Below are 24681 nucleotides of genomic sequence, written 5' to 3' on the forward strand. Positions count from 1 at the left end.
ATGCTCTCTGCCATTTTGCTGCACACACGACCAGACTGAGCAGCAGAGTGTCAGAGACACTGTAAGTTTTGTTTTCCTAGAAGTGCTTGTGGGCGGGAACACTTCCTTGTTCTGTGTCTCTGTAACTGTCAGGGGAGTGGTGTGTGTGTGTGTGTGTGTGTGTGTGTGTGTGTGTGTGTGTGTGTGTGTGTGTGTGACTGAGCAGCGTCGAGTGTCAGAGATACTGTAAGTTTTGTTTTCCTAGAAGTGCTTGTGGGCGGAACACTTCCTTGTTCTGTGTCTCTGTAACTGTCGGGGGAGTGGTGTGTGTGTGTGTGTGTGTGTGTGTGTGTGTGTGTGTGTGTGTGTGTGTGTGTGTGTGTGTGAGAGTAATGCTCCACCCTACATCCCTCTCAGCTCCCTCCCACACACACCACATCAGGTTGCAATCATTTCAGTGACAGTGACATGCGCGCGACGCATGCGCGCCGCCATCTTGGTTTTGATATCCAGTGGAGTATGTTCCATGTTAACGTAGTAGGGTTATCCAATGGAGTAGGCTGCATGCTAACGTTGCATTCATAGCCGGTGGAGTATGCTAAATGCTATTGTTGTATTCTTATCCAGTGAAGTAGGCTACATGCTAATATTAGCACTGCATCGCGCGCATGTCACTGAAATGTTTGTCAATACCGACAACACGTGTAGCGAAGAAGACGGACGTGCGAATCGACCAATCAAAAGGCAGCGTCTGAGCGACTCAACCTAGCCTGCTACCAAATCCACCAATCACGCAGGGAGGGCGTGTACCAAGATGGCGGCGCGCATACATCGCGAAGCCCGCTGTCTCGCTGAATTAGTGGTTATTTGCGTGTTTATTTCAAGTATTCTCGCTAAAAACAGTTTAGCGTCCATATCGTACAGCCGACGACAACTTCTGGACATCGGTTCCGGCGTTCCAGACATCTTTATCGACGCAATACCGTGAGATCTGCTGGACTGGGGAGTCCACACTGTCAACTACAGACACTGAGGTGAGGTCTCAGACTGTTCTTGTTGTCAGACACGTCATTCCTAAGTGTCTGTTACATTATCATTCTATGGAATCAATGATACTTGCACAGAAAGGCTCAATGATTGAGACAGACAATGTACATTATCTTCCAATCAATTCTGATATAATGTGTGTGTGTGTGTGTGTGTGTGTGTGTGTGTGTGTGTGTGTGTGTGTGTGTGTGTGTGTGTGCGTGTGTGCGTGCGGTGGCAGGGCGGGCTGCTCTGTCTGCACCCAGTGAATATGTTTCCATCCTCAATTCCTGACCCACCTGGCCTTAGATCAGCTCACATAATACTGCACTAACCCAATAGCTAGCAAATACATGATACCAGACGTAGAAATCCAGTGACTACAAATGTATCCATGGTTGCTTGCTCCCCTGTTGAGAGCAACTATAACTCTCACTCATAAATTCTTGCACCACAATGATCGTTTGGCTTCATGTATTTATTTGTATTCCTCATTCAGGCTGAATGGGTGTCACCTCACAGAGAGATGCTGTGAAGCGTTGGCCTCAGCTCTCAGCTCAGACTCCTGCCACCTGAGAGAGCTGGACCTCAGTAATAATGATCTTGGTGACGGGGGGGTGAAGGTGCTCTCTGCTGGACTGGGGAGTCCACACTGTCAACTACAGACACTGAGGTGAGGTCTGAGACTATTGTTGTTGTCAGACACATCATTCCTAAGTGTCTGTTACATTATCATTCTATGGAATCAATGATACTTGCACAGAAAGGCTCAATAATTGAGACAGACAAAGGATATTATCTTCCAATCAATTACTATGTAATGTGTGTGTGTGTGTGTGTGTGTGTGTGTGTGTGTGTGTGTGTGTGTGTGTGTGTGTGTGTGTGTGTGTATGTGTGTGGTGGGAGGGGGGCTGCTCTGTCTTCAATATCTGAATATGTTTGTCTTCCTCAAATCCTGATCCACCTGGCCTTAGATCAGCTTATGAGACTGCATAATACTGCACTAACCCAATAGCTATCAAATACATGATACCAGACGTAGAAATCTAGTGACTACAAATGTATCCATGGTTAATTGCTCCCCTGTTGAGAGGAACTATAACTCTCACTCATAAATTCTTGTGCCACAGTGATCGTTTGGCTTCATGTATTTATTTGTTGTCAGACACATCAGTCCTAAGTGTATTACATTGTCAATGATACTTGCACTGCAGATATCAATGATGGAGACAGAACATTTACATGATCTTCCAATCATTTCCTAAACTCTTCACTGTGACAACACTAGTCCTACCACTTTATTTGTATTCCACGTTTTTCATTTGTCAGCTCCCAGACCATCATCCCGTGCGTGCATTTATTTTACCATGATGAGCGGTCTTCATAATTTAAAAAAAATCGATGAAGGATACTGTCTTACCTTTCTTAGATAATATGTTTTTGAGAAACCATTTCAGAGGGACAGCAACACATTCACAGTTCAATAACAAGAGGCCGACCTTTAGGTCAGGATGGCCTTGCAGCTGACTCAGCACATCCCCACCAACAGATATAACCCAGGGGACAGATATAACCGCTGTCAACCTGACTGGCTGTCTTGATTCGTACCGTTACTACATAGAATCATAAACGAGTCCAATACTGATCATGAAGGAATCAATGAACAGTGTATGACTGAAAAACTATAATCCTCATGACATGGTCATACTGATTAAAATAGATTGTTGTTTTGCTATATTGATTATAAGAATATCATAAATGACAGATGAGAAATCTGTCTCCCCTCACACTCTCAAGGAGGGATCATGGGAATAAGACACACAATGCAACAATCATTTATTGTACAGCTTATAATTACATCATATTCAGCTCTATTTATCGTTAAAGGCAGAATTTCAAAGAGTGTATGTGTGTGTGTGTGTGGGGGGGGGGGGGAGGGGCACTCTCTGAATACCGTTACTCTCCTCAATTCCTGACCCACCTGGCCTTAGATCATCTGATGGGGCTACACAATACTGCACTAACCCAATGGCTAGCAAATATACCACACTGTATAATATGTGTTTGTGTGTGTGTGTGTGTGTGTGTGTGCGCGTGCGCGTGTGCCTGTGTGTGTGTGTGTGTGCGTGTGTGTGGTGGCAGGGGGGGGCTGCTCTGTCTGCACTGTCTGAATAACTTTACTCTCCTCAAATCCTGACCCACCTGGCCTTAGATCAGCTCATGGGATTACACAATACTGCACTAACCCAATAGCTAGCAAATACATTATACCAGACGTAGAAGTCCAGTCACTACAAATGTATCCATGGTTGCTTGCTCCCCTGTTGAGAGCAACTATAACTCTCACTCATGAATTCTTGCACCACAGTGATCGTTTGGCTGCATGTATTTATTTGTATTCTTCATTCATATGTGGTCTTTCAACTGGCAAATGAAGAGGATTTAAAGCTGCACATGTACATTAGAGAGGAATAATCAGATTCTTGATATCTGATGGAGTGACACTATTTCCCCAGGTTGTCAGGCTGTGGAGTCCCAGAGGAAGGCTGTGTTTCTCTGGCTTCAGCTCTGAGGTCTAATCCCTCCCACCTGAGAGAGCTGGACCTCAGCTACAATCACCCAGGAGACTCAGGACTGGCGCTGCTCTCTGCTGTACAGAAAGATCCACTCTGTAAACTACAGACACTCAGGTAAAGGCTGAATATGTGGCTGGACGTATCAATGAGATGAATGCACAGTATCTATTTTCCACGTGATTGTGAGTGTGTCATTCAACCATTGTGGGTTCTTCTGTGGTTGATATAGTGTGGACCATGGTGGAGAGTGCAGGCTCAAACCTGGGCTGATCAAATGTAAGTCACCAATGCTGTAGACAACAGGACTGTGATATTACTCAAGAACCAGGGTACAGTAGAGTTCAAACAGAGCACCAGTATTGTATTCATATGTAAATCTAAAATATTAGTAAATGTGAATTAGTTGTATCCCTTGTAAAACATTTTCAATTAATAAGTAATATTTTGTGAAGTAAAAATGTTATCATAACAAGATGACATTGTGAATATTGTAATTTATTAAATTGTATTGATTTGATGATTATTTTTGCCTTCTCAATCAGATGCCTGTGAGCTCACTCTGGACCCAAACACAGCACACAGAATCCTCTCTCTGTCTGAGGAGAACAGAAAGGTGACACTGGGGAGAGAGAAGCAGCCGTATCCTGATCACCCAGAGAGATTTGAGCGCTGGTACCAGGTGCTGTGTAGAGAGGGTCTGACTGGGCGCCGTTACTGGGAGGTAGAGAAGAGTGGGGGATGGGCTCATATAGGAGTGACATATAAAGGAATCAGAAGGAGAGGAGAGGGTCAGGACTGTGGGTTGGGAAACAATGACAAGTCCTGGAGTCTGAGGTGCTCTGGTAAAAGTTACTCCGCCTGGCACAATAATAAGGACACTGACATACCTGTCCCCTCCTCTGGCTCCCACAGAGTAGGAGTGTATCTGGACTGGCCGGCCGGCACTCTGTCCTTCTACAGCGTCTCCTCTGACACACGGACCCTCCTGCACACATTCCACTCCACATTCACTGAGCCCCTCTACCCAGGGTTTAGGCTTTGGAGCGATGGCTGTTCAGTGACCCTGTGGAAACTAGTCTCAGGGAGATCACACTGTATGTAGTGTTTAGGGCTACAGCCGTTGATGAGAACCAGATGGTTATTTGCTCATTGTGAAATGTGTGAAAAAGTGCAATAGACTGACAAAGCAGAAGTAGGAAATGCAACTGATAGTGAAACAATCCAGATGAATGATTAGATGATCAAGTCAGACTGATGATATACTCTGAGAATAACACAGGAGAGAGTGTCTGTATGTATATAAGAGTTGGTTAGATTGGGTGTTTGAGTTGTGATGCTGGATCACGTTGCTGTGTGTAAGATAGCAGGGAGTGGATGTGAAGACAGCTCTCCTTCTCTGTCAGTACAACATGGACAGTGTCTTCAGAACATCCTAATCTACACAGTGTGTAATTGATTCCTATGCAAATCAGAGACCCTATAAAAACAAAGATATTCATTCCGAAATGACATGAACTATTATCCTTGCATTAAGATGTACTCAATTCAACTTATTGAGTGATTTGTTGATGACATTTTTGCATTTTAACTAATTTTAAGACTGTCAAAGCAAAAAGTCTGAATATTTCTGTCCATGAGGTATTTTTGTATTTCACTTTTAATAAATGTACTGAAATGTCAAAAATCGTGTTTTCGCTTTGTCATTCTGGGGTATTGTGTGTGGATTGATGGCAAATTCTTTAAATTGAATCCATTTCAAATTTACTCTATAACACAAGAAAATGTGTAAAAAGTGAAGGGGTCTGAATACCTTCAGAAGGCGCTGTACATGTTCTGAACTTCACTTTCCATGTATTCCTTCATTTTTATATAGTAATCATCTAGTACAGTAATATCTATGCATCATGTGACATTGTGAGGGGCAGCCAAGGTGCAGGCTGCTTTTCTCCTCTCTGTCTGTGGGCTGTGGGAGGCATGGCTCTCATGAGAAGACTTCACCTGTCCCCTGTAGTACCGCCCCCTGCCATGGGAGGCATGGCTCTCATGAGAAGACTTCACCTGTCCTCTGCAGTACTGCTCCCGGCCATGGGAGGCATGGCTCTCATGAGAAGACTTCACCTGTCCCCTGCAGTACCGCTCCCTGCCATGGGTGGCATGGCTCTCATGAGAAGACTTCACCTGTCCCCTGCAGTACCGCTCCCTGCCATGGGAGGCATGGCTCTCATGAGAAGACTTCACCTGTCCCCTGCAGTACCTCTCCCTGCCATGGGAGGCATGGCTCTCATGAGAAGACTTCACCTGTCCCCTGCAGTACCGCTCCCTGCCATGGGAGGCATGGCTCTCATGAGAAGACTTCATCTGTCCCCTGCAGTACCGCTCCCTGCCATGGCAGGCGTGGCTCTCATGAGAAGACTTCACCTGTCCGCTGCAGTACCGCTCCCTGCCATGGGAGGCGTGGCTCTCATGAGAAGACTTCACCTGTCCCCTGCAGTACCGCTCCCTGCCATGGGAGGCATGGCTCTCATGAGAAGACTTCACCTGTCCCCTGCAGTACCTCTGACCCCCAGACCCCAGACCTCCAGACCCCCAGACCCCCAGAACCCTATCCCCCAGACCTCTAGCCCAAAGATGGGGGCACCACCTGGTGGTCATTTACTAGTATTACAACAACAGAGAGATTAGAATCCAGCCAGTTAGCAATAAGCACTGGATCCTAAAAACCCAGAATTTGAACCTGAAATATTCTTTATAACATCACAGATCTTTTATAATGGAACAGTGTAATAGAACATCAGTGTAATAGAACATCAGTGTAATAGAACAGTGTAATAGAACATCAGTGTAATAGAACATTAGTGTAATAGAACATCAGTGTAATAGAACAGTGTAATAGAACATCAGTGTAATAGAACAGTGTAATAGAACATCAGTGTAATATAACATTAGTGTAATAGAACAGTGTAATAGAACATTAGTGTAATAGAACAGTGTAATAGAACAGTGTAATAGAACATTAGTGTAATAGAACATCAGTGTAATAGAACATCAGTGTAATAGAACATTAGTGTAATAGAACATTAGTGTAATAGAACATCAGTGTAATAGAACATTAGTGTAATAGAACATTAGTGTAATAGAACATCAGTGTAATTGAACATCAGTGTAATAGAACATTAGTGTAATAGAACAGTGTAATAGAACATTAGTGTAATAGAACATTAGTGTAATAGAACATTAGTGTAATAGAACATTAGTGTAATAGAACATTAGTATAATAGAACATTAGTGTAATAGAACATTAGTGTAATAGAACATCAGTGTAATTGAACATCAGTGTAATAGAACATCAGTGTAATAGAACATCAGTGTAATAGAACATTAGTGTAATAGAACATTAGTGTAATAGAACATCAGTGTAATAGAACATTAGTGTAATAGAACATTAGTGTAATAGAACAGTGTAATAGAACATTTATGTAATAGAATATTAGTGTAATAGAACATTAGTATAATAGAACATTAGTATAATAAAACGTTAGTGTAATAGAACATTTATGTAATAGAACATTAGTATAATAGAACATTAGTGTAATAGAACATTAGTGTAATAGAACAGTGTAATAGAACATTTATGTAATAGAATATTAGTGTAATAGAACATTAGTATAATAGAACAGTGTAATAGAACATTTATGTAATAGAATATTAGTATAATAGAATATTAGTATAATAGAACATTAGTATAATAGAACATCAGTGGAAACCAAAGGGGACGTTTTCTTTCCAGTGTTAACACTTCACTTAGCAACGTCATGACAACCCAAATGTGCAGACAGGCCTAGGAGACGAGTTAACCTTGACCCTAACCCTGACTCTAACCCTGACCCTGACTCTGACCCTAACCCTAACTCTGACCCTGACCCTGACTCTGACCCTGACCCTAACTCTGACCCTGAACCTGACCCTAACCCTAACTCTAACCCTGACCCTGACCCTAACCCTAAACCCTGACCCTAACCCTAGGGGATGAGTTAACTTTAACCCTAAACCCTGACCCTAACCCTAACCCTAGGGGATGAGTTAACTTTAACCCTAACCCTTAACCCTGACCCTAACCCTAGGGCTAGTAGAACCATGTAGTTTGGCTCTTCAAACCCACCTCCTCGTTGCTAGGCAACCCCCCCCCTTTTCCCTCCACCGTTCGTATTTTACGACATTTTTTAGAAAAAAATGTTTTATGAAACTCCTTCAAACCACACAATCTCCCCACCCCCTCGTTGCTAGGTAACCCACCATATCCCGTCCCTTTCCGACATTTTCTTTTCCTTTACGACATTCCCTCAAACACACCAACCTCCCTTATTTTACGACATTTACTATTATTATTATTATTATTATTATTATTATTATATCTTTACGACATTTACTTCTTCTTTACGAGAGAAGGGGAGACAGACACCATGGAAACCACCACCACCACCGACACCGGCGGCTCCTCTGGTACTCGTAGCGGGTCCTCTGGGACCGTCTCCCCCGGTGGTACCGTCTCCTCTACCGGCTCTGAGGCTAATGATAATGGGGCTAACTAACGAAGCTAACGAATTTACCTACCGAGTGCAGTGTTGACGGGGTGCTAAAGGCTAATGCTAACTGGCTCTAACGAACTGACCGTGTGTGTGTGTGTGTGGAAACGCGTCGTGTCATCATTACTCGACATTCCTTCAAACCCACCCCCTCGTTGCTAGGCAACCCCCCCCCTTTCCCTCCACCGTTCGTATTTGTTTTGAAAAAATATTTTTACGACACTCCTTCAAACCACACACACACTCTCCCCACCCCCTCGTTGCTAGGTAACCCACCATATCCCGTCCCTTTCCGACATTTTCTTTTCCTTTACGACATTCCCTCAAACCCACCAACTGTTCCTCGTTGCTAGACAACCCCACCCCTCCCTCATTTTACGATATCTTTTTATTATTATTATTATTATTATTATTATATCTTTACGACATTTACTTCTTCTTTACGAGAGAAGGGGAGACAGACACCATGGAAACCACCGACACCGGCGGCTCCTCTGGTACTCGTAGCGGGTCCTCTGGGACCGTCTCCCCCGGTGGTACCGTCTCCTATACCGGCTCCTCCAGCAGCTCTGGGACCGACTTCTCCGGCGGCTCTGGGACCGGCTCCTCCGGCGGCTCTGGGACCGTCTCCTCCGGCGGCTCTGGGACCGGCTCCTCCGGCGGCTCTGTGACCGGCTCCTCCGGCGGCTCTGGGACCGTCTCCTCCGGCGGCTCCTCTGGTACCGGTACCCGGACCTCGTTTCTGACCCGGGCCACGACGCTCAACCTCCACACCGGGAACCTCGTCAACCGGAGCCGGCTGAAGAAGAAGTGTCCGTCGTCCCCGAGTGAGGAGGTAAGAAGGGCGGGGGGGGGGGGGGGGGTCGGGAGGCTAGAGGCTAATGCTAACGGGGCTAACGAAGCTAACGAATTTACCTACCGAGTGCAGTGTTGACGGGGTGCTAAAGGCTAATGCTAACGGGGCTAACGAATTTACCTACAGAGTGCAGTGTTGACGGGGTGCTAAAGGCGAATGCTAACTGGCTCTAACGAACTGACCGTGTGTGTGTGTGTATTATGAATGTGATTAAATAAATACTAAATATGTCGTTTTATTGTCATTTTCTGTCTGTCTGTCTGACCTGTTGTTGCCGTTCAGCTCCAGGATTATATCCGCGCCACGCTGTCTCTGACCTGTCTGTCTCTCTATCTGACCTGTCTCTCTCTGTCTGTCTGTCTGACCTGTATGTCTTTTGTTGCCCTCCAGCTCCAGGATTGTATCCGCGCCATGCTGTCTCTGACCTGTCTGTCCCTCTGTCTTATCTGTCTGTCTATCTGTCTGTCTGTCTGTTTCTCTCTGACCTGTCTGTCTCTCCATCTGACCTGTCTGTCTGTTGTTGCCGTAGCTCCAGGACTGTATCCGCGCCACGCTGAGTGACTGGTCCTCCGAGACGCCGTCGGCCGGGGAGAAGGTGAGACTCATCCCTCTCTTCTCTCCCTCCCTCCTTTCCTGTCTCTCTCTCTCTCCCTCCTTCCCTCCCTCCTTTCCTCCTGTCTCTCTCTTCTTTCCCTCCTTTCCTGTCTTCCTTCCTTCCTTCCCTCCTGTCTCTCCCTCCCTCCCTCCTGTCTCTCTCCCTCTCTCCCTCCTTCCCTCCCTCCTGTCTCTCTCCCTCTCTCCCTCCTTCCCTCCCTCCTGTCTCTCTCCCTCCTTCTCCCCTCCTTCTCCCCTCCCTCCCTCCCTCCCTCCCTCCCTCCTGTCTCTCTCTCTCCCTCCTTCTCCCCTCCTTCTCCCCTCCCTCCCTCCCTCCCTCCCTCCTGTCTCTCTCTCTCTCTCCTTCTCTCCCTCATTCCCTTCCCTCCTTTCCTGTTTCCTGTCTTCTTTCCTTACTGTCGGCGGAGGAGAAGGTGAGACTCATCCCTCTCTTCCTTCCCTCCCTCCTTTCCTTCGTCTCTCTCTGGATGCTCCACACACACACACACGCACACCCACACACACGCGCGCCCAGAGGCGTCAATGTTTAGTGAGTCAAGTGACAATGTGTGTGTGTGTGAGAGAGAGGGAGACACACACACACACACACACACACACACACACACAGACACACACACACAGACACACACACACACACACACGCACGTCAATGTTTAGTGAGTCAAGTGACAACGTGTGTGTGTGTGTGTGTGTGTGGGTGCTCCTGAGACAGGGAGAGAGAGAGGGAGACACATACACACTCACATACACACACACACACACACACACACACACAGACACACACACACTCACACAGACATACACACACACTCACACAGACATACACACACGCACTCACACTGTCTGTCTGTCTGTCTCTGACCTGTCTGTCCCTCTGTCTGTCTGTCTGTCAGTCTCTGACCTGTCTGTCTGTCTGTCTGTTTGTCTCTGACCTGTCTGTCTCTCCATCTGACCTGTCTGTCTGTTGTTGCCGTAGCTCCAGGACTGTATCCGCGCCATGCTGAGTGACTGGTCCTCTGAGACGCCGTCGGCCGGGGAGAAGGTAAGACTCATCCCTCTCTTCTCTCCCTCCCTCCCTCCCTCCTTTCCTGTCTCTCTCTTCCTTCCCTCCTTTCTTGTCTTCCTTACTTCCTTCCCTCCTGTCTCTCCCTCCCTCCTGTCTCTCTCCCTCCCTCCTTCCCTCCCTCCTGTCTCTCTCCCTCCCTCCCTCCCTCCTTCTTTCCTTCTCTCCCTCCCTCCTGTCTCTCTCTCTCTCTCCTTCCCTCCCCCCTTCTCTCCCTCCCTCCCTCCTGTCTCTCTCTCCTTCTCTCCCTCCTGTCTCTCCCTCCTTCCCTCCCTCCTTCTCTCCCTCCTTTCCTGTCTTCCTTCCTTCCTTCCCTCCTGTCTCTCCCTCCCTCCCTCCCTCCTGTCTCTCTCCCTCTCTCCCTCCTTCCCTCCCTCCTGTCTCTCTCTCTCCCTCCCTCCCTCCTGTCTCTCTCTCTCCCTCCTTCTCCCCTCCCTCCCTCCCTCCCTCCTGTCTCTCTCTCTCTCTCCTTCTCTCCCTCCTTCCCTTCCCTCCTTTCCTGTTTCCTCTCTTCTTTCCTTACTGTCGGCGGAGGAGAAGGTGAGACTCATCCCTCTCTTCCTTCCTTCCTTCCTTCCCTCCCTCCCTTCCTTCCTACCTTCCTTCCTTCCCTCCCTCCTTTACTTCGTCTCTCTCTGGATGCTCCACACACACACGCACACCCACACACACGCGCGCCCAGAGGCGTCAATGTTTAGTGAGTCAAGTGACAACGTGTGTGTGTGAGAGAGAGAGAGGGAGACACACACACACACACACACACAGATAGACAGACAGACACACTCACACAGACACACACACTCACTCACACACACACACTGTGGGAGCCTGGTCGACAGGCGCAACAGTGGGTCAACCAATGAGAATAGAAACAGGCGGAAACAGGGGTTGCGGTGAAATCAACGTAGGGTTTTATTTCTAAGGTGCGGGGAAAAGGGAGAGGCGAAAGGCAACTCAAATCTTCACCGGGTTGGCGGTTGGCGCTACGGCGCTCCGCCTGGTTCTTCTTGTTGTCAGAGAGAGAGAGAGAGACAGGCCAAAGTTAGTGGGATATCGGGTCCCTTTCACTGACCTCTTCCTCCGGTCGGTTGGGGGGTTCCTCTCCGTCTTCCAGGCTTTCTCTCCCGTTTGGCTTATGAGACTGGCTTAGCGGGTGTCTGGTCTCGACTCGTTCCTCCAGCCAGTCTGTCTTCAGCTTGTCCTGGGGAGTTTAAAAGGCCTCAGGATCGCCGAGCTGACTCAGCGCACCTGTGAGCGGTGAGCTGAGTCATCTGATTGGTGGCGGAGTCTCCAAGACATAGAACTGGGATAGTACCTCCCATCCAGCACGACACCCCATGGCTGCCTTTGCCTCCCCCTTGTGGCCACCAGGTGTCTCTGTGGGGCACTGCTCACCGGCTGGGCCATCACAACACACAGACACACACACACACACACTCACACACACACTCACTCACACAGACACACACAGACACACACACACACATGCCCAGAGGCGTCAATGTTTAGTGAGTCAAGTGACAACGTGTGTGTGTGTGTGTGTGTGTGTGCCCCTGAGACAGGGAGAGAGAGAGGGAGACACACACACACACACTCACACATACGCACACTCACACAGACAGACACACACTCACACAGACACTCACACATACACACACATGCCCAGAGGCGTCAATGTTTAGTGAGTCAAGTGACAACGTGTGTGTGTGTGTGTGTGTGTGTGTGTGTGGGTGGGTGCTCCTGAGACAGGGAGAGAGAGAGGAAGACACACACACACTCACATACACACAGACACACACACACACACTCACACAGACATACACACACTCACACAGACATACACAGACACACTCACACAGACACACACACAGGCAGGGAGACGGGGGGGAGGCAGGTTTGGGGGGGAGGGTTGAACAGGGAGGGAGGGAGGTTCTGCTGAGGTCAGCTAATCTCTCTCTCTTTCTCTCCCTCTCTCTAGTTCGACTAGTCTGGTCTGTCTCTAACCTGGACTGCTCCCCCCTCCCAGGCACGCCTGTCTGTCTTTCTGTAATCTGTCTGTCCTGAACCTGTCTGTCTCTCAGACCTGTCTGTCTCTCCAGGAGTCTGACGTCCTAGACTGTTCCACCCCCCACGCGGCCGAGGCCATCACGCCTGTCTGTCTCTCTGTCTGTCTGTCTGTCTCTAACTTGTCTCTCTCTCTCTAACCTGTCTGTCTGTTTACCTGTGTCTCTCTCTCTGACCTGTCTGTCTCTCCAGGAGTCTGACGTCCTGGACTGCTCCACCCTCCAGGCGGCCGAGGCCACCATCACGCCTGTCTGTCTCTCTCTCTCTGACCTGTCTGTCTCTCTCTCTAACCTGTCTGTCTGTTTACCTGTCTCTCTCTCACTCTAACCTGTCTGTCTCTAACCTGTCTGTCTCTCCAGGAGTCTGACGTCCTGGACTGCTCCACCCCCCATGCGGCCGAGGCCACCATCACACCGGAGGAGAGGGAGGAGCTGAAGGTGTCTGGTACGCTACGCCAAGCTAACGCAGGCTAACGCTACGCTAATGCAGGGTAAGACAGGTTAACGCAGGCTAACGCAGGCTAACACATGATACCGCCACCACATGCTACCGCACGCTAACACACACCACGATAACACATGCTAATAAATGCTAGTGCATGCTAACACCGGCTCACACGCACCACGATAACACACGCTAACCCAGGGCTAACAAACGATACCAGCCCATGATTACACACGACGCGACCACACGTTAACACAGGCTAACAAATGACACCACTCTCACTCTCGCCCTCTCCCAACTCGACTCGGTCATCCTGGCGCCCCCCCCTCGGCCCCCCGGTGGACGTCTGTCTGTCGGACCTGGACAAGGGCCTCCTGGAGGAGCTGCACGACTGGGCCCAGGTGGGTGTCTGTCTGTCTGTTCCTGACCTGTCTGTTTGTCCTGGACGGTGTGTGTGTCTGTCTGTCTGTCTGTCTGTCTCTCTCTGTCTCTGTTTCCCGGCAAAAGTTGAGTTTCAGTTTAAAAATATAAAATTCACAACCAGAACTCAAAGCCCTTTACAGGGCTCCGGGACCAACCCTCTAGTAACAGGTTTGGACCTCGGGGTCCGGTGTAGGTCGGTGGTGGTTAGATTCACTCCGCTGTTAACAGCCTAAAAATCCCATAGTTCCTCCATAAAAGCTTCCTTCACTCACTTCAAATGCACTGAAAAGTCACCCCTATAAAACCGTGCACAGAAGCGGTTCTCTAACCTCAATGAGTGCCAGTTGGTGTGGTTGCGGATACAAGATTTATCGGTATGGAAAATATACCCAATGGAGGTAATAATAATGGGCCAGATATAACCCTTCAGATCCTATGATAACACATGCACAGTAGCCTATAACCTTTTTCATTACCAGGAGGAGATATGTGACTTATACTGAGTTCTACAATTTAAAGTAAAAATTATAAACCATTACATTTCATGACACTGTTGCTTTGAATGCAGGATATGATGTTTAATTAATGTTCAAAGCATTACAGCATAGCTAAAATATCATAAAATGGGGTTACAGACAGCGTGATTAAAATGTTAACATGATAACATTTAAAACGATAAAAATGAGAAAATAACAAAACCTATCCGTCTGTCTTACTATTGGTCAGTGAAGATTTAGAGAAGCTCCAGTTCCAACCCCGTCGAGTTGGCGTGCCTAAGGAGGTTGGAGATCCTGGCGGGGGTGGTGGTGTATCCACCTTCTTTTCCTGCACCCCCTGGCTTTTAGGTGGCTTCCCGGGAGTTTTACGACCCATACGTTTATCTATTACAGCCCTTGGCCTATAATAGGTGTGCCTGCTGGGCCTAGCCCTTGGCCTATAATAGGTGTGCCTGCTGGGCCTAGCCCTTGGCCTATAATAGGTGTGCCTGCTGGGCCTAGCCCTTGGCCTATATTCAGAAGCATCAGAAGCGGATCCAGAGTCAGTCGACTCGGTGTCAGTATCGGTGGTAGAGGCCAGTTCACTAGGCTGTGTGTGTGTGTGTGTGTGTATGTGTGTGTGCCCCTGAGACAGGGAGAGAGAGAGGAAGACACACACACACTCACACACACACACACACACTCACACATACGCACACTCACACAGACACACTCACATACACACAGACACACACACACACACACAACTCTCGTCCACTGTGTACCGGTGCAGTATCTATAGCCTTGCTTTCAGCTGAGTCTGGCTCCATCTCCTGGGTGTTTAAGGGTAATTTCTCTGCCTCAGTGGATGCCCTCTGCTCACTAAGCCCAACCGGTGCCCCGGCTTCCATCTCAGGTGGCCCTTCTTCAACACTGACGGTGTCCCTGGCCTCCCCATCCTTTGGCATTTCCTCCGGAGTACACTCCCCTAGTATACAAGCAGCTTTACCCGTCGCTACAGGACCCTTCCCCGGTCTCTGACTTATCTTACTAACTACGTAACTCTGAGTGTGATGTTCAGGCCGGGTAAAGGCCATACTAGTCTCGCCCTCTGCGACATCTCTCTCTCTCTCTCTCTATCCCTGACCTGTCTGTCTGTCCTGGACAAGGGCCTCCTGGAGGAGTTGTACAACTGGGACGAGGTGGGTGTCTGTCTCTGTCTCTGACCTGTCTGTCTGTCCTGGACAAGGGCCTCCTGGAGGAGCGCTACGACTGGGCCGAGGTGGGTGTCTGTCTCTGAACTGTCTGTCTGTCTGATCTGTCTGTCTGTCCTGGACAAGGGCCTCCTGGAGGAGCGCTACGACTGGGCCCAGGTGGGTGTCTGTCTCTGTCTCTGAACTGTCTGTCTGTCTGATCTGTCTGTCTGTCCTGGACAAGGGCCTCCTGGAGGAGCGCTACGACTGGGCCCAGGTGGGTGTCTGTCTCTGTCTCTCCCTGACCTGTCTGTCTCTCTCTCCATGTCCAAGGTGAAACCCCAACAGTAACCAGGTCAACCTGGCGTCCTGTTGTGTGATGCCCCCCGATCTGATGGCCTGTCTGTCTGTCTCTCCCTGACCTGTCTCTCTCTCTCCCGTATCCAAGGTGAAGCCCACCAGTAACCAGTGTAGGAGCCAATTTCTATATTTTTCTTTTGGGACATAAAGTGCTTATTTTCTATGTTGTAATATGTGTGACGGTGATTTCTGTTTAGTGGCTCCCCCTGCAGGTGGAGAGGTCCGTTATTATATAGGAAGTGCCAAGGCTACCAGTAGGGGTTTTTGGCTAGGAAAGCACACAGTCTTTAGACCTTGATCTTGACCTTGACAGCCTGTTTGTTTGTTCGCAAATGGTAGCATATTTTAGCTTACTAGATTGCTTTATAATTTTGATAGCCTGCATTTTGAATATCATTTTTGTGGAAAATGGAACAATAAACCGAAGATCATTTTATTTCAACGTAACTCTCGTCTCCGTTTGTTCAAGCGTCTACTACAGCCTACCTAGCCAAACCCTGAGTGACATACAATAGGAAATGTTTTAGTCACTACATTAGTCTAAAGACTTGCTTGTGGATCCGTGGATTACTGGGTTTTCCAAGGAAACGTGGAGTTTGGAGGAACAGCGTGGCACCAAACAAAGGACCAGGAGGAATCAACGTACGACGGCTAATGCTAATGCTAAGCGCGGAGCGGTATGTAAAATTGCAAGATTGGATGAGAGTTCCTTCAAGATGGATGTAATATGGATTAAGGATCACTAAAGGAGTGGATTTGTGACAAAGCCAGGAGTTATAAATTGTTTGGTGTGCCACGCTTGTTTGAATTTGGACCGCATTATTGTAATACGGAGCGCCTGGTGCTAGGACTGGGCTGAACGAAGAAATTAACGAACGCGAACTTGGCATGATACAACAATCCCGTTTTGATAAGAAGTAAAGTCAGCTTGTGTCAACATGACTGATGGCGAGGCAAAAGTCCGCTCGGAGGACATCGCAAATGTTTTGGAGGAAAAGGAAATGCGTTCATCCAGAAAAGCCAAGCTTGGGCAGTTAACGCGCAGAAAGAACATAGTCCTTGAATTGATGAAGGATGTGGCAAATATTGATGAGGTGAAGGAGAATATGTTCAGATATGATGCCTTGGTCGGAGAATTTAAAGATGCACATTCCACCTATCAAAAGCTGTTGAATGATGACGACAGAGACAATGACAATTGGTTTAAGCCCAAAATAGCCTCTGTTGATGAATTTAACGCTCATGTGAATAACTGGCTGTCAAATCCACCCAAAATGACTGATGATGATGATGATGATGATGGAGATGTCACTAATGGTAAGGATGCTAAAGCTGTTGTTGATGTTGCTCCCCATGAAAGTGCATCTCAAGTCAGTTCCAAAGTCTCTTCTACAGCATCTTCATGCACCCAGGCTGAAGCGGAGAAGGCTGCCTTGGAAGCAAAATTGAGTGCGCTCATAGAAAAACATGCCTTGGAGGATGAGGAGGAAATGCTCAATAGGCAAAAGGAACAAATCAGGAAAAGAAAGGAAGCATTGGAACTGAGAGCTGAGTTGGAAGCTGCTTCAGCTAAAATCTCTGTTTTCAGCAAACGCATGGAGACTCAGACGAGAACATAAGGAGATGATGGGATGACTGAATATTTTGAGGAGTCAGGAACACAAGCTTCTGGAATGGAAACCGGAACAAGTTCAAAACAAACTGAACCAGTGCAAAGGAGCACTGTGGACACATCAGTTGTGCCCCCAAAAGGACCTCATTTCAGCCATCAAAGCCTTCTAACATCACCTGCCTCACCCACTTTCCTGTATCCCGCTGTAACGCCTAGAGCACCACCTCATGGACATTCAGCTTATGGGCAACAACAAAGTGCACAGTCAGGTTCACACTCACAGCCAGCCGCACAGCCCACAGGTGCACAGCCACAGCCAGCAAGTGGAAATGTAACACAAAGTGGAACCCCTATGCACACCCAACCACCATTTAACCTTCCTAACCCTTCATTCTCTGTGCAAGCCCCAGCACAACAAGCACCACAAACAAACCCAAGAGGTGCAGCTCTGTATAACATCTTACAGAGCCAAAATGACATCACTGCCGCTCTCATCAAGCAACAGCAACTGTCATCTCTGCCGCCAAAGGACATTAAGGTCTTTGAAGGTGATCTGGTTGAATATAGATCATTTATCAGATCCTTTGAGCACATCATAGAGACCAAGACTGACAGTGCAAAAGACAGGTTGTGCTACCTTGAACAGTACACCAGGGGGCAGGTTAGAGAACTAGTTAGGACCTGCATGTACATGGATCCAAACAATGGCTACGTGAAAGCTAAAGAGCTGCTTCAAGAGCATTACGGTAATGAATTCAAAATTGCCAATGCATATATGGAAAAGGCCCTGTCCTGGTCCCCCATCAAGCCTGAAGACTCCAAAGCATTAGAGGCATTTGCTTTGTACCTCAGGGGCTGCTGTAATGCAATAGCTGAAATTGCATACCTAGAGGAGCTTGATTTATCATCCAATCTACAATCACTTGTTGCAAAGTTGCCCTTTAAACTCAGGGAAAGATGGAGAACAGAAGCATACAATCTACAGGAAAGGCGGCACAGCAGGGCAAAATTCAGTGACTTGGTCAAGTTCATTGAAACACAAGTGAAGATTGTAACAGACCCTGTGTTCGGCAACATTCAGGATGCTACAGTCAATCCACGCAGCACTACAGCAAAGAAGCCCACAGCCTTCAAGTCACAAAAGCCGAAGGTGACTGGCAGCAACTTCGCCACCGGCGTGGCGTGCGTACCCCAACCTCAAGATGGCAACTCACAAGCCACACCTCAGCTCACGAAGGAGCAAGTCTGTTTGTTCTGTTCAAATGAACACATGATGGAGACATGTCCACAACTCAAAAGGAAAATGCACAAAGAAAAGATTGGTTTCCTAAAGGAAAAGGGAATCTGTTTCGGGTGTCTCAAACCAGGGCACATGAGCAAAGACTGCAACAGGCGCCTCTCATGCAAAGTGTGCAATAAGACCCACCCAACTGTGCTTCACATAGGAACATTGGACAAGGAAAAAGGAACGGTGCAAGGAACAGCAGAGGACTCAACTAGCCATGGGGTGAAGCTCTCTGCATGTGGCCATATTGGGGCCGGTGGCCATATTGGGGCCGGTGAAGAGGAGTGTGCACTGGCTATCGTGCCTGTTAAGGTGAAATCCAACAAAGGGAACAAGATCATCCATACATATGCATTCCTCGACCCTGGCAGTACGGCCACATTTTGCACAGACAGACTCATGCACCAGTTGAACATCAGAGGAAAAGAGACCAACATTCTGCTCCGCACCATGGGTCAAGAGAAGACAGTAAACAGTCATATTGTCCCAGGTCTGGAGGTGAGTGAGCTACATGGCAACACATTCATACCCCTCCCAGTGGCATACACCCACAAGACCATGCCCGTCACAAAACAGAACATCCCTAACCCAAGTGATATAGTCAAGTGGCCATACCTCAAGGACGTCAGACTCCACAGCATCGATGCTGATGTTGACCTATTGATTGGCACTGATGCACCAGTGGTAATGGAACCATTGCAGGTCATCAACAGCCAAGGGGAGGGTCCATATGCAGTAAGGACAAGGCTGGGCTGGGTGGTCAATGGACCACTGAGAGGAGGAAGAGGAAAAGGTCACTCAGTCTCTGCCAACAGGATTTCACTGGTCAACATTCAGGAGCAGCTGGTCTCACAGTACAACACTGACTTCAGTGAAAAGTCATATGAAGAGACAAAGGAGATGTCCATGGAGGACAAAAGGTTCATGAAGATTGCTGAGGACTCAGTCAAGATTGTGGATGGACACTACAGTCTCAGATTGCCATTCAGGAGAGATGATGTGTCACTGCCTGATAATCACCATGTGGCTGAACAGCGTCTGTCAAGCCTGAAAAGGAAGTTCAAAAGGAACGTGACATACCATGAGGAATACACAACATTTCTCTCTGATGTCATAGACAAAGGCTACGCCGAGGCAGTTCCGCAGGAGCAGCTGAGGCGCAAGGATGGAAAGGTCTGGTACATACCCCACCATGGGGTGTACCACCCCAGAAAAGGAAAACTCAGAGTTGTTTTTGACTGTGGAGCATCCTTCAACGGCACATCACTTAACTCTGAATTGCTTCAAGGTCCAGACCTAACCAATCGCCTCATAGGAGTGCTCCTCAGGTTCCGCCAGGAGCCAATCGCAATGATGGCTGACATACAAGCCATGTTCCACCAGGTAAAGGTTTCTGAAGAGGACAAGGATTTTCTGAGATTCCTATGGTGGCCTGGTGGAGATGTAAGTCTGACCCCTGTGGAGTATCGCATGACGGTGCACCTGTTTGGCGCTGTATCTTCACCCAGCTGTGCAAACTATGCGCTAAGAAGAACAGCTGAAGACAACAGGAAACATCTGAGACCTGAAGTGGTTGACACAATCCTGAACAATTTTTATGTTGACGACTGCTTAAAGTCTGTGTCTACAGAGAACGATGCCAGTCTACTCATCACAGAGCTCACGTCTGCTTGTCAGAGAGGTTTCCAACTCTCCAAATGGATAACCAACAACCGTCAGGTGCTTGCCACCATTCCTAAAGCAGGAAGAGCGAAAGAGGTAAAGGAGCTCAACCTGGACAAAGACAGACTCCCAACTGAAGGTGCACTTGGAGTGCGATGGGTGGTGGAAGAGGACAATTTCACATTCAATGTCACCATCAAGCCACAACCACCCACTCGAAGAGGGATACTGTCAATGGTCAGCTCCATTTATGACCCCTTAGGGTTCCTCGCTCCCTTCACCCTTACAGCCAAGCTGCTACTACAGGAGCTCTGCAGCATCCAGTGTGGCTGGGATGAGGAAGTACCTCAAGGGTTCTTGAACCGGTGGATCAAGTGGACTGCAGATCTCCAGCAGATCAAGGATTTCAAAGTCCCACGATGCATCAAACCAAGCAACCTTGGCTCATACAAGCAAGCGCAGCTGCACCACTTCTCAGATGCGAGCGAGCTAGGATATGGTTCAGTGAGCTACTTGAGACTCGTGAACGAGGAGAACACTGTTCATGTTGCCTTCATGACAGGAAAGGCCAGAGTGGCTCCCTTGAAGAAAACGACGATCCCCAGGATGGAGCTCGCTGCCGCAGTGCTCGCCACTAAAGTGGATAAAATGCTCCACTCAGAGTTACAGCTACAGCTGCAAAACTTTGGACTGATAGCCAGTCAGTACTCAAGTACATCGCTAATGAACACACAAGGTTCCACACATTTGTCTCCAACAGGATCTCTGCTATTAGAGAGGCCACAAAGGTGGCACAATGGAGATACGTAAATACAAAGATGAATCCTGCCGATGCTGCCTCTAGGGGGCAGAAAGCTGACGCCTTTTTGAAGAACACAGGCTGGATTCATGGCCCAGAAATGATCTGGAAGTCAGAAGAGGCCACAGTTCCCCCTGGTCTCTATCACACTCTCTGTTGATGACTCAGAGGTCAAGAGAAACCCAACCGTTGCAACTATCGGCAAAGGAGGTGACAAGCCCACAGACATGCTGATCACATATTTCTCCAGCTGGAGAAGACTGAAGGTTGCAGTGGCATGGTTTCAGAAGCTAAAGGAAGCTTTGAAGTTGCTGGCTCAGAGAAGGAAAGTGCTTCAGTCCACTATCAACCAAAACACAGTTACTCGAAACGCTCAGAAGGCCATTGACCAGAAGATAGCGGATGTCAAAGCCACACAGGGCAGACAAACAGTCTCTCTGGAAGATCTGGAGAAAGCAGAGAACTCCATTATCTGTTACATCCAAGAGGACGAGCGGCCTCTACAGACTTGACCCAGTGTTGAAGGAGGGAATGCTCAGAGTGGGAGGACGTTTGAGCCGGGCAGCTATGCCAGAGGAGATGAAGTTCCCTGTCATTCTCCCTAAAAGCAGTCACACTTCCACACTCATTCTACGTGACATTCATAAAAAAACTGGACATGGAGGGAGAAACCACATTCTCTCAGAGCTGAGGAAAAAATACTGGATAATCAAGGCCAACTCTGCCTCAAGGAAAATAATAGGAGATTGTGTCGTGTGCAGGCAGCACAGAGCCAAAATCGGAGAGCAGAAGATGGCTGACTTGCCACAGGAAAGGCTCCAGCCAAACTTGCCTGCATTCACCAATGTAGGTGTTGATTATTTTGGCCCTATCGACGTCAAAAGAGGACGCACCACATTGAAGAGGTACGGGGTATTATTCACATGCATGACTAGTAGGGCCGTGCATATTGAAGTCGCCAACTCTCTTGATACAGACTCCTGTATCAACGCCTTGAGACGGTTCACCTGCAGGAGGGGACAAGTGAAACATATCCGGTCTGACAACGGCACCAATTTTGTCGGGGCCGAGAGGGAGCTCAGGGAAGCCCTCTCAGCCCTCAACCAGAAGAAAGTAGAAGGAGCTCTTCTTCACAGGGGTGTACAGTGGAGTTTCAATCCCCCTGGAGCATCCCACCATGGAGGAGTGTGGGAGCGGCTCATAAGGTCAGTGAGAAGGGTCCTCCATTCTGTTTTGAGACAACAGACTCTGGACGATGAGGGGCTGCAGACCATCCTGTGTGAAGTGGAAGCCATCTTAAACAGCCGTCCAATCACCACAGTCAGCAGCAACAGGACTTTGAGCCTCTTACCCCAAACCACATCTTGCTCCTAAAAACCAAGCCCATTCTACCACCTGGAATCTTTGAGCAGAATGACCTGTACGTAAGGCATCGCTGGAGACAGGTGCAATACATGGCCGATTTATTTTGGAAGCGTTGGAGCCAGGAGTACTTACCTCTCATGCAGGAGAGACAAAAATGGTGCACGAAGAGGAGAAGCTTCACTCCTGGAGACGTGGTGATGGTGGTCGATTCCTCTGCACCACGCGGCTCATGGGTCTTAGGAAGAGTGTTGGAGGTGAAGTCGGACTCCAAAGGCCTGGTGAGAGCTGTCAAAGTCAAGACACAAACCAGCGTTCTGGAGAGACCCATAACAAAGCTCTGTCTGCTGCTAGAAGACACAGAATAGTAGCAGCCATCCGGCTTCAGGAACCCATTGAGGTCTACCTAAAGGTCAAGTAGATCGTCACACCTCACACAATGTTTATTATTATTGAAATCATCGATATTTCTAAGTTTGTTAATGATTGAAGTAACATAGGCTCCTTTAAATTGATATAAGTAATTGTTTTTGTGATACAATTAGGGGCCGGTTATGTAGGAGCCAATTTCTATATTTTTCTTTTGGGACATAAAGTGCTCATTTTCTATGTTGTAATATGTGTGACGGTGATTTCTGTTTAGTGGCTCCCCCTGCAGGTGGAGAGGTCCGTTATTATATAGGAAGTGCCAAGGCTACCAGTAGGGGTTTTTGGCTAGGAAAGCACACAGTCTTTAGACCTTGATCTTGACCTTGACAGCCTGTTTGTTTGTTCGCAAATGGTAGCATATTTTAGCTTACTAGATTGCTTTATAATTTTGATAGCCTGCATTTTGAATATCATTTTTGTGGAAAATGGAACAATAAACCGAAGATCATTTTATTTCAACGTAACTCTCGTCTCCGTTTGTTCTACTAGCGTCTACTACAGCCTACCTAGCCAGACCCTGAGCGATATACAATAGGAAATGTTTTAGTCACTACAACCAGGTCAACCTGGCATCCTGTTGTGTGATGCCCCCCGATCTGACGGTGTACGCCAAGCAGGCGGGGGTCCAGCTACTGACCCACAACGACCTCAAAGGTGGGTGTCTGTCTGGGGGTGTCTGTCTGTGTGTCTCTCTCTCTGTCCCTGACCTGTCTGTCTCTCTCTGACCTGTCTGTCCCCCCTCTAACCTAACCTCCCTCTTCATCTGAGCTGTCTGTCTCTCTCTGACCTGACTCTCTCTCTCCCTCCCTCTCTTTCCATGTCTGTCTCTCCCTCTAACCTGTCTCTCTCTCTCTCTCCTTCCAGAGCTCATCTCGGCGGCGGGCTTCCAGGAGGCGCTGTCTCTCTCTCTCTGACCTGTCTGTCTCCCCTCTAACCTGTCTCTCTCTCTCCCTCCCCCCCTCTCCCTCTGAGCTGTCTGTCTGTCTTTGACCTGTCTCTCTGTCGTCTTCCAGAGCTCATCACGTCGGCGGGCTTCCAGGAGGCGCTCCGTGATGACCGCGGCGACCGTAACCGCGGTGACGCGGCGTCGGCCTGGCGCCTCCGCTGGGTCCTGCGCTACACCATCATCGTCAAGAGCCGCGGCATCATCAAGGCCAAGGGCTACCTGGTCCACGCCACCCGGGTAGCGTAGCGTAGCATAGTCTGGTGTAGTCGAGGCTAGCCTAGTGTAGTGTAGCCTTAGCGTAGCATCGTGTAGCCTTGGTTAGCCTGGTTAGCGTTTGCCGGACGGCGCTTGGGTTTAGCCACGCTTAGGGTTAGGTTAGGTACGCTAGGGTTAGCTCATAGCGGCTAACGTGAACCAGACATTGGTTGGTTGGTTGGGGCCTGCTGTTAGCGCTGATGTTGAAGTGCCTGTCTGTATGTCTGTCTGTGTCTGTCTGTCTGTCAGTCAGAGTACGCTAGGTAGCAGCTAGGTGGCTACACACACCCACACACACACATTTGATTGAATTGATGACCCCCCTGCACTAACCCTAACCCTAGAGACCTCTTCACCCCCACCACCCCCCTGTACTAACCCTAACCCTAGAGACCTCTTCACCACCACCACCCCCCTGTACTAACCCTAACCCTAGAGACCTCTTCACCCCCACCACCCCCCTGTACTAACCCTAACCCTAGAGACCTCTTCACCCCCACCACCCCCCTGTACTAACCCTAACCCTAGAGACCTCTTCACCCCCACCACCCCCCTGTACTAGGGTTAACCCTAACCCAAAACAGAAAACATGTGTGTGACATACCCATCATTTAAAAAATCAAAATCTTTTCCCGCTTGACTTTTTCTCGGCAACGGTTAACCCTAAACCTAA

The 24681-nt window shown here is 48.4% G+C and overlaps 3 protein-coding genes across 3 annotated transcripts in view; 2 read left to right on the forward strand and 1 right to left on the reverse strand.

Annotated features, from left to right (window-relative positions):
* The window catches only part of LOC310823938 (tripartite motif-containing protein 16-like), an 11041-nt gene extending 11021 nt beyond the window's left edge, over nt 1–20 (reverse strand). Inside the window, exon 1 of the mRNA XM_083696878.1 lies at nt 1–20. This exon is cut by the window's left edge and continues 562 nt beyond it. Within this exon, the coding sequence (XP_083553004.1) occupies nt 1–14 (14 nt within the window). The 5' untranslated portion in view covers nt 15–20.
* LOC310823883 (uncharacterized protein) overlaps nt 1–24681 on the forward strand; it is a 259021-nt gene that overhangs the window by 63019 nt on the left and 171321 nt on the right. The gene's annotated exons all lie outside the window — the stretch shown is intronic.
* LOC310823607 (uncharacterized protein) lies at nt 12727–21528 on the forward strand (the record flags this gene model as incomplete). Its single annotated transcript, XM_083696494.1, has 3 exons — nt 12727–14536; nt 14573–20929; nt 21185–21528. The coding sequence occupies exons 2-3, from the start codon at nt 17290–17292 to the stop codon at nt 21526–21528; spliced, it is 3984 nt and encodes a 1327-aa protein (XP_083552620.1). The 5' UTR covers nt 12727–14536; nt 14573–17289.

This window comes from Argentina silus, assembly GCF_951799395.1.
Source record: "Argentina silus genome assembly, chromosome: Y".
In the NCBI taxonomy this organism is placed as follows: Eukaryota; Metazoa; Chordata; class Actinopteri; order Argentiniformes; family Argentinidae; genus Argentina; species Argentina silus.